Source organism: Olea europaea, chromosome 18 (genome assembly GCF_002742605.1).
Source record: "Olea europaea var. sylvestris chromosome 18, O_europaea_v1, whole genome shotgun sequence".
Classification (NCBI taxonomy): Eukaryota; Viridiplantae; Streptophyta; class Magnoliopsida; order Lamiales; family Oleaceae; genus Olea; species Olea europaea.
The window spans coordinates 28,643,044-28,654,506 of NC_036254.1; the positions used below are offsets into that span (position 1 = coordinate 28,643,044).

Consider the following 11,463-nt stretch of genomic DNA (forward strand, 5'->3'; position numbering starts at 1 on the left):
TATAATCCCTTCGTCAGTATGATCCGATCAATTACGAGATATGGAGTTGTGTCAATCTCGATCATCGATCATATCTTTCACTCCACTATTAAGTCAATATAAATCGAAAACTCCTTTTCGACTTATGAGTACACCTTGGCCAATGATTTCATCATTGACTTAATTGAATGAAACGCAGATCATAATCTCCTACTATCCAAGAGTGACGAATCCTTTATTAATCAATCACAACCTTCATACGATTCTTGACGTACCCGAACGATGTCGTATTAGCGGCCCTTTTCAGAGCAACATCCAACACCGCCAAAGTATGACTGTCCTCATATAAGGTACCATGACGACCTCAAGTCAAAGGATCAATTTCACTACCGAACGTTAGAGATTAACCACCGACACTCAGATAGTTATCCATGTGAAATCTCTCGACGGGTCTCCAATGTTTTGTTCTATAACAAACATCCACGTGTTCATTTAAGTATCACCACACTTTAACTTTAAAGATCAGCTACTTACTTCACAAGTAAGAAATGCCACACGTGATGGTCTATCCGTAATAACGATATCCGTATCTCGTTATTACTTACGACCACGGATGATTTAAGATTCAATCAGATTTAATTTGTATCTCACAATCACAACTCCTTGTGATTAACAAATTACAAATATTTGAATCTACGGACTCTATTATTTTTTAATTGTCTATTAATTAAATAATAGATCTGCCATTTAATTGTATTAATTATATATAAAAGTATTTATTTCCAAAGTTGATTGGATCTAGGGCATAATACTTACATGTTGAGCCTATGCTCAAGTCAGACTCTGCAAGTTAGATTCAATATTTATATTTTCGAACAAAACTTCCCATCAACATCTTCACTTTTAAAACCACTCTTCCATTTCAAAACAAAGATGGTGGATTCCAAACCAAAACCAAATTCTCAAATGCTAGCGACGGGTACTTCCACCTCATACTGGTGCAGAAAGCATATTTCACGGTGCAAATAGTTGTGTATGTTGCGTTATCCCAATAGTGGTTATTTTAGAAATTTCTAAATCAACTCAAGCGTTAGACGAGTTACGCGGTGGCCTGAGGTCCCATATTTTCAAAATTTACAATAACATTGAAAAAATAATTAAAGATTACAATAAGTCTTTTAGTTAGTAATATTAAAATAAAATTGTTTTCAAAAACTTAACGTATTAAATAATAAAAATATCAAATTAAATACTAACGGTAAATTCTATCCGAACAAAATAAAATTTAAAAATTAATTTATAAGTAGGTTGTATTATAACTTATATGTCGTTATCTTATAGAATAAAATATGGCATGAATAAAATATGTTAGTAAAACCGATGGCTTTCCATTGATGGTTCAAGGGCGGTCGATTATTCTCGACAACATCATTGATGACATTGTCGAATGTAATTGGTGAAGAAGGTGTAGGTGATAATAACGATATAATTATCAATAATTCCATCAACTCCAATATATATTGATTTCAATTAGGATCACAAATATTAATACTATCGACGATAACCAATGACTTTTAGTCAGTTGCGACTCGCTAAGGCTTAGCCATCTATCAACATATCTGAAAACGTCACCGTCGATAATTGCTCACGAAGGTGTCCATGATCATCCGTGGAAATCAATAACTCTACGAGAATATTTCAATCAGAATCACCAACGGTCATTCTGTCGGCGGTCATCAATGGGATTTCCTTTAGTGTTTACTTAATTAATTTCTTTTGTTATTGTTCCCAGAAAGGCATCTTGACGATTTTGCCAATGGCTACCGAATTGTTTGAGATGCCTATGGGATTCCTCGAAGCCGGAAATCTATATGGCATGCTTCGTCTAATTTACAAATCCCTCTATATCTACTAGAGAATGATTTAAGGGAATGCAAGTATCGAGGAGGATGATTTATGAAATCTGCTAGAGAAACAGTCCAGTGATTATACATGTACTCTTAGAGGGAGAGGGAGAGGGAGAGGTAGTGGGGGGCAATGCTATCCCCTAGCCCATATAAACTTATAACAAAAAAATTTAGAGTTTTGGCCCAAATCTTAACATTAGCCCAAGTCTAATTTAAATTTCAATTCAAATCCAATGTTCAATTATTCAAATTTTATTAAAGATACTAAAATTATTAATTACTATTTTTAACACATTCATGAAATGTGAATATTTTATTGTCAAATTAAATATTCTATTTAATGCATTTTTGACTAAAATTTACTATAATTATTAAGCAAAATTTATTATAAATAATTTGTATTGATTAGATATAAAAGTAAAATTACTTATTTTAATAATTAGAGACACTACGTATTTTTTTAAATCGCACATGTTTTTTATTCATTACAAATTCATATTTATATAAAAGAAAAAATACTTATTTTGGTCATAAAGTAGATATTATGATTAAAATAACTTACTAAAGATTTGATATTGACAATAAAAAGAATATTTGTTAAAACATATTTATTTATAAAGTAATCTATATCGACAATAAAAAGAATATTGTTAATACTTTCAATTGTTTGGAAAGACTGGTTGTCAAAGTTACTAAAAGAGTACTCATTAAGTCATTATTTAAATGTTCATTAGTGGATATGTATTTTTGCTTAATTCTATCAGGATTCGGTTAGTTTATTTTTAAGGTAAGCATCAATTTTCTATTTGGTAAAAAAATATAAAAATTTAGTGGAATATCTTAATGTGAGACATCTAAACTTTTTATATTTCATTGAGTGTCGTATACTTTTTATCGTGAATGTTATGAAAATAGCCTCCGAAACTCGATTTCTTGTGGCGTAAGATCATTCGAAAAAATTTATACCAGTCCATCCTAATATCATTTTCTGGTCCCGCCCCTCAGTACTCTCTTAAAGCATGATTTTTTTATTTTTATTTATTATTATTATTATTATTATTTTATTTTTTTTTGCATTTTATACTCAGTTTTACAATTTATGAAAATTGCCACTGAAAAAGTCTAAAGATTATGCGAATTGATTTTTTGACCCTTGGAGAGAAAAGTTGCTTCCACCTGTAATTGAAGAAGTCAAAAATGACAGTTGAAATAATGAAATAACGATAAAAAAATTAATTTTTTTGAGTGAAAAATTGCTATCAAATGAGGGCTATATATGTACCCTCTTAAGACACATAAATTTCTTTGTGTATAAAGTTTTACCGCTTATTTAGAATTGGTAAATTACTCTGCAGTTTTAAAGGAATGCAAGAAGTCTAGTGAGGATATACGTGGGCAATGGCAAAATATATCGAAATATATTCATTTGTATTATTTCGTTTCAAATCTTTTATGCTACTTAATTTTTGCCTCGACTACAAACAATCCTGGTTCTGCCCTTGAATCGAAGCCACGTGTTTGAATCTTTGTAACAATTCGTGCTTTAAACAATTTTTGTTGTGCAAGTACTCTATTTAACAGTCACCCACTAGTTTTGCACAATAAGAAAAAATCCCACATATTATATTTGGATATTCATTATTGTGTTTCTCTCGTTAGTATGAAGAGTGTAGGGTTCCTCTAAAGGAAAGGGAGAGTGAGAGAAAGGTTAGCTTGAAGATGTACAGCAAAATTTTGTTTATTTGCATCAGGCTTTTGGGCTCATTTAAAGCTCTATAGCACCATTCAACGTTATTGGCAGAGTAAGAATTTTTATTTTGATGGTCAATGACGGTAGTTGGTGTTAAAACAGAATTGATAGCCAGCTGCCTGGCAATAGTTAACAGAGAGAATGGAATACGAAGAAAACATGAAAACTACGTATTTTTTAAAAAAAAGGTTGAACTTCAACCTTGAGAGCCCTTATCGTCCTGTCCTTAGAGATTTGTGAGGGAGGTAAATCGCGGGATGTGTCGCAACAGGTTAGGAAACAAGAGCTGCTCGTATACTGTGCCTACAAGGAGTTTAATTAAATGTCTCAGGAATCAAACCCTCACCCTGCGGCTGTCAGTAAGGCGTGAGATAATTTCACTCCTGTCCTTTTCACCACCAAACTATGCCTCGGGACTGAAAACTACATATTTTGTTTATATACTTGAGTAAGAACATATAAGGTAGTCAACTTTTGATTCACCGTAAATAAAAATACATATATTTTTTTTAACTTTACCCGTCCATTAATTGGTTGGTACATTAAAGTGAGGTAATAGAATGCTAAAGTTAATGAATTATGTAAAGATATGGGAATATGGTAAAAGAAGCAAAGGTTGGGAATTGAAAAGCCCAATTTTAGAGGTTTGGAGATGAATTTTTTAGAGGTGTAGAAGACTAATACGATATCTAGCTCCGCACCAAAATTTACAACAAAATTTGCTCCAAATTAAAAATATCTTCAATCAATTACACCAAAAGTTACAACAAATAAACAATATTTAATTACCTTCTTCATTTTTTTTTATTCTAAAAAATTTATATAGCTGAAAAATTATTTATTTGATTTACTACTACATAAATTACTGCACACATAATTATGTTTTGTTTATGAAAATATTAAATTATTTATTAAATTTTAAAAATTTAGTACATTGGTTGGTACATTAAAGTGAGGTAATAGAATGCTAAAGTTAATGAATTATGTAAAGATATGGGAATATGGTAAAAGAAGCAAAGGTTGGGAATTGAAAAGCCCAATTTTAGAGGTTTGGAGATGAATTTTTTTAGAGGTGCAGAAGACTAATACAATATCCAGCTCCGCACCAAAATTTACAACAAAATTTGCTCCAAATTAAAAACATCTTCAATCAATTACACCAAAAGTTACAACAAATAAACAATATTTAATTACCTTCTTCATTTTTTTTTATTCTAAAAAATTTATATAGCTGAAAAATTATTTATTTGATTTACTACTACATAAATTACTGCACACATAATTATGTTTTGTTTATGAAAATATTAAATTATTTATTAAATTTTAAAAATTTAGTACAATTAATAAAAATACCACAACTAAGAAAATATTAGATCATGTTATTGAAAACAACGTAGTACATTTCAAATCCCAAAATTATGGTACGGTAAAGTCGATTTAATTTCGTAATTTAATTATCGAAATTCATATATATATCCAACAAATGTTCAATTAATAATAATTAATTAATTAATTAATTACTTAATAATAATAATAATAATAATAATAATAATAATAATAATAATAATAATAATAATAATTAATTAATTAATTACTCAATTACGAATTAAATTTTATGTATAATGTAAGATGACACAAATACCCTTGATATCACTTGGTCATACATAAAGGGCAAAAATGACTTTTATCAAATTTGGTACAAAATGGTGCAAGTGAATAATGTTGCACCATAAAAATGGTGCAAGATTTAGTGTTGAGTTGGAGTGGCATGTTTGTTGAAAAATGTTGAAAATTGGCGATTTAGTGTTGTGGTTGGAGATGCTCTAAGAACTAACTATACCAATTTTACAAAGAAAATAACAATGCTTTTGACAAAAGTTTTAGGACCTGTCTCGTAGGACTTTTGGAAAGTCAAAAAGTTGTTTCAGATACTAAAAAATTATTTTTGAATATATTTGAATAATATTTTGAAAATACTTTATCTAGCTAAATGAGTTTTTAAATGAAGTTGGCCTAAGGTAGCTTTTTGAAAAGTTCTTCAACAAAAATTAGAAGCAAAAGTAGAAATTCTATCAAATGGGTTCTTAGTAGATTTTGATAATAGTTGGTAAATTAAGTGGTTGAAAAATGTATAAAAATTATGGATATCATGATATGTGGTTAAAATTGAAATTTGATCAGTGAAAGTTGATAAAAAAAAAAATAATAATAATAAATTTACCAAACCAAGCCTAAACATTGACGGTAACCCGTGGGGATTCGACACCCAACCTCCAATGCCAAAACAAGAGACTACTTCGACTAGGCTACAGCCCATTTTTGTTAAAAGTTAGAAGAATAAATTATATTGGATTTTCATTTCAAAATATACATCAATTATTATTATTATTATTATTATTATTATTATTATTATTATAAACTTGGTTGGTTTTTGAGGCTTGGGGCCCCAAGGTCCCCTAGCCCCGTCACTGCTCATTGTAAAATAACAATTATTCCACTTCTACAGATGATTTGTAAAGATAAGTTGGCATATGTATGTGTCATTGATTTGAATTTCATGCATTTGTCAATCTAATTGTACAAAAATCTATACATGTGGTAAAATTCGTGAAATAAAATCTTTGATTTTTGAAAGAATGCTCCCTTTTGGTTATGTAGCTTGAGATAACTTTTTCGTCTCTATATTTCTATTTCTCTAAGAATCAAGCAAGCGTTTTTATTTGGTTTATGAAAATGTTAATATTCCTTTAACATATAAATTTTGAGATTTGGATTCTCGGAAAGGACCATGCATTTCGAAGTCGTTTGTGATGTTGATGATGTTGAGATCTAATGTAAAGAAGAATTATGTTTTACGAGTTAAATTAGGGCTTCTAAAGGTGAACTAATAATTGCAAGTAATAAAACTATTCTAAATTACTTACTTTAGAGGATAGGTTGGAAGGAAGAAGAATAGATGTAGCGAAATAAAACTATGCTTCTAATAATTAATAAGAAATCTGTAATGAAAAGGAATCATGACATTACAAACAGTGGCAAAATTCAAGAATTCGAATGAGCTTTAATGGATTTAGACGAGCGAGTCCAACCGATGGATTGACCCTCTAGAGGCCAAATGGAAAAATAAAACTTCTAGCAGAGCCTGCGGCTGCTATGGCTAATCGGGTGCTGACTCCACTCCTAATTACAAATATATTTGGCCCAAACTATGATACAAGTGAAATAAATCCTAAAAAATGACAATGTTTCAATAGCGGTTTGATTTTATTTTTGTTAAAATTTTACTTGTTTTGAAAATTAAGAGATTGATAAACTAAATAGTATTTGCGAGTGTTACAAAATGTATGATAAAATTAATGTTTGATTGCTAATCAATCATAGTAATATTATATACAATCGTTCACTGTTATAATTGTCCTATATGATATATATGTGGGGATTAGTGAGCGACTGTTCATAGTATTATTCAATCAATCATCTTTAGCAAAAGACCTCAAATTTCAATTTGAAGTACTAAGAATCAAAAGATTTAAGTCTATAAGCAAGTGCATCGACAACGCCATTAAAACTATCAAACCTGGAACTCACCACATCAATGCCCACCCCCAATGCCTCAGCACCGGCGGCCGTAACCGGACCATGCGCAGCCACCACCATTGTTGGACATCTCTGTCTAATTATTCCCCAATTCAATCCCATTTCTTCCAAGCTCTTCAACAACCCCTCCACCTCTCCAGTACTCGTGAAAACAATTGCATCCAATCCACCTTCCTCTTCGCTCTTTCTCACTAGTTGTAAAACACTCTCCAATCCAGCCCATCGCGTCTCGTACGCGTTCAATCTGATCGGAATCCACCCTTTTCGAGTTAAATCAGCCAGGAATTTAGGAACCACCGGTGGCTCTTCCAGGCCTATCACTAGTGGAACAGGGCACAATAACTTTTTCCCTTGTCCTAATCCAATTGATTCCACCATGGCAGTTGGGGTTGCAACTGGAGGCACTAGAACCCTGATTCTACCTGGGTTTTCACATAATTTGTTAATGAAAGATTCATCGAGGAGCTCAGAGTCTTTTCCTAAAGCTGATAATATGAATGATTCTCCATGTGGGGGCAATGGAGGTGTCTTAATTTCGGCCAGTGCTTCGGAAAAGGCAGTGATTCCAGTTCTTGAAGTGAATGCTATGGCGGAGAATTCTTCGAGAGGCGATATTTGTCCATTCTTCAATGAGAAGCAGTGTAGGATAGAGGAAATGGTTTGTGAGGTAGATTCAACGATGACTGTGGGGCACCAGAGAGGAGACCAACCCTTGCTGTTGATAAGGTGAGAGAGCCTTCCGGCATAGTTTTTTGGGGTGGTGAAGGCAACTACACGGGTGGCTGGTAATGGCGGAGGCGGCTGTAGATTTAGGACTATCATTGCCTCATCATTCTGGGAGATGCTACTGCTCTCCTAGGATATCTAACCTTAAAAAGTTTACTTAAATTCAAAATAAGTAATTATCTTTATGGGTCAAAAGTGAAAATAATATTTAGACCTCGTTTGTTTCTCATTATTTTCCCATTAAAATAAAAAATATGACTGTTATCCATCATAATAAGTCACTATATTTGACTTTATATCTTTTGTGTGAGACCCGTAACGACTATATTTTTCATTCTCATTTTTACATTAATGTGTACCAAACGAGACATTTCTTATTTTAACTAAAAGTTACTTTTAAAAATTATTGTTTTTATTTTTATTTTTTTTACTTTTATTTATTTATTTATTTTTATTTTTAACTAAAAACAGTTTTGAGAAATTGACATCTTCAGCCAGAAGTGAATCCAGTAATCACTGATACATGTACAGGTGAAAAACGTGGGACTCTCTCGTAAATTGGTCTTTCACCTTGAAATTTGAAACTAGAATTCTTGTTAATTTAGGCCCTGTTTAATAAAATTTAAAATCATATTTTTAATAAATTTTGATAAATGAAATGTGTACTTTAAAAGTTGTAAATCCTATAAAATATATTGCTAAAATTAGAGTGAATTGTTCAAATGGTCACTAAACTTTAAAAATTACTTAAATGGTTACTGAACTTTGCAAAAGATTTCTCAGAGCTCACTGTATTTAGTGATCTCGTGGAAACCTTTTGCAAAATTTAGTGACTATTTAGGTGATTTTTAAAATTTAATGACTCCGTAAAAATCTTTTACAATGTTCAATGACCTTTAAGTAATTTTTAAAGTTCGGTGACCCCTTAAAAACTTTTTACAAAGTTCAGTGATCATTTGGACAATTCACTCCTAAAATTAATAGATAACTTTCAATTTGATTAAAATTTGAATTTTAATCCATACAAAATAGAGGCTTATCAAATAGTTGTTTATAAATCTAGCAACAATTTTTTAAACTTCGGTTGCCTCTTAAATCAAGGGGGGCAACAAACGTCTATGTAGAAAACGCAATGTAACTCATATAGAAAAAACTTAATAAAAGAATGATATGCCACCATAAAGCTCACTTATTCTAGAAGGTTCAAGAAGAATTTAGAAGCAAGAGAGTAACAACATTCTGTTAGCTTAGCTGGTAAGGTGGTTACAAGACTATTATAATTAGAGATGAGCTCGCAAGGAATAAGGGGGGATTATTGAGTGCATAGAAGGGAGACCTTTAGGAGAGTTATAACCCTCTTGAATGGCTGTTGTTTCAATTCCACTTCTATAATTTTCTCAGTTTTCTTCAATCAATAATACCAACCTGTTTTATGCTCATAAATTGTAGTTGGAACCTTATCAAATTGGTATCAGAGCCGCATCAGGGCAATAACAACAAATTTCAGCAACGAAATGGAAGAGAGTTGGGCCTTGATAATGAATCGATTGGAAAAGATGATAAGGCGACTAGAAAAGGGAGACCGAGAAGAGGAGTTAGGATTGGATTCACGAGGGTGACTCATAATCTCCATCTAATACGGTGACAATATCGAGTGGTGGTTGTCTAGAGCTGAGGAGATTTTTTCTAAAAATCAACTATCGGAAGCAGAGAAGATAGAAACTGCTAAAACGCGTTTTGGTTGGCTAACTTGAAATTGGTTTCAAGAGGTCGATCGACAATAGACCGTACAAACTTGGAGAGAATTGAAAGGGTTGATGATTGACAGATTTTATGGGATTTGGAGAGTCCAATGTAGAAGAGCGAGATGATGGGCCAGAACGGGAAAGACATGGAAGAGAATGGAAGGAAAAAGGACCGGCAACGACCTCATCTGAAGCCACCTTTGATTATGAAACTCCACCAAAATCTTAGGAAATCGAAGCTACTACAGCCTCCGATAACCCCTGTGATGCCGGTAGCTTGGTCGCCCTTTTATTGGTGTCGCCTGAGAGATTGCAGGTATTCCCATCTCCATCGTTGTCGGAGGAGAAGAAGTATGATCGTCAATTTTCGAATCTTCCATTGCCGTTGAGAGATTGTATTGGGGATGGATCAAAACAAGCCAACGTTATCAACAAACTGAATTAGGAAAATAAGGCTGAAGACCAGTGGGCTTGGACCATATTAGGAAATGGCCCAACATCTTGAAGAAATGAGTGGATGAAGCAAACCCAGGTAGGGTTTGGCCTAAATTGGAATAAAAGCCCAGGATATTCTAATTACGCCATCCACCTTCCTCCTCAAATTAACAAATCAATTTCTCAAATTGCTAACTCTGCTCCACGAGAAATTGTACCCTATAGATCACCAATTTCTTACAAAAGGCGAACTGTGTGGATCTTCAATTGAAGTATGAGCTAGGCCTATTTTTAGGGGGCAAAGAAAAATACTCTATTCGACGTCAAAGAAAGCATAAGGAGTTGCAGGTTTTAATCATCAATAAAGAAACTGATGGCTACGGTATGGATGTCGACGAAGGTCAGGTAGTCAGGCTAGGAAGCGATGGGATGGGAGAATTTTTGGATCCTTTTCGAAATATGGGGTTAAATACAAATTAAATTCGAATAGATGGACTCACAACTTCCAAATTTTGTGCATAGGCACAACCGGTTATGGGATTTTCATGTATACCATTCTAATTGTAGGTGGCTGATTAAGTTTTTAAGGCTTTAACACAAATACATAATTGGCTAAATAGCACAAACTCATGCTCCATCCGTCAAAGAGAATCTTGTTGATGCTAACAGCAGATTTTTCACAGTTATACCTTCTATCTATCTGCATGTGATTAAAGATGAGGACGACTTTAAGTTAAAGGTGCAAATGCTAGAAGCACCCTAGGACATTGAAATGGCTTCAAGAGTAGTTGGTTTTGACATTGATAAGGATGAATCAATCAATGAGAAGTACGAGAAGCTAATTTGCCATGTTTCACCTCTCCCGCTTGATAGTGAAGACTATCGCCCGATTGAGAAATATATTCGGACTACACATGCTCCTTCTCATAGAAAATGGGCTCTTGAGTTGGAGAAAGGAAGTGAATTCAACAAGCATGCCTCATATCAAGCAAAACTAAAGAGCAAAATGCTTCTCAGGCACTTTGACTATACCTGGGAATATTGCATTGGAAATTGTTTGGTTATATTGTAATCTGCAATTGGTAATTTTTCCAGACTTCCACTTTGAGGACAATGTGTCTTTGGAACCCTAGTATATTGATAGGCTACCTATAACGTTCACCTATTCTAGAAGGTCCGGCCAGAATTTAGAAGCAAGAGAGTAACAACATTCTGTTAGCTTAGCTGGCAAAGTGGTTACAGGACTATCATAAATATCTGTTAGCTTAGCTGGCAAAGTGATTACAGGACTATCATAAATAGAGATGAGCCAGCAAGGAATGGG

The 11,463-nt window shown here is 32.9% G+C and overlaps 1 protein-coding gene across 1 annotated transcript; it reads right to left on the reverse strand.

Moving 5' to 3' along the window:
* Window positions 1-6,638: 6,638 nt before the first annotated feature.
* LOC111368067 lies at window positions 6,639-8,080 on the reverse strand. The gene is made up of 2 exons (XM_022989257.1): window positions 7,225-8,080; window positions 6,639-6,816 (listed from the first exon to the last, which is right to left on the reverse strand). The coding sequence occupies exons 1-2, from the start codon at window positions 8,053-8,055 to the stop codon at window positions 6,769-6,771; spliced, it is 879 nt and encodes a 292-aa protein (XP_022845025.1). The 5' UTR covers window positions 8,056-8,080; the 3' UTR covers window positions 6,639-6,768.
* Window positions 8,081-11,463: the final 3,383 nt, after the last annotated feature.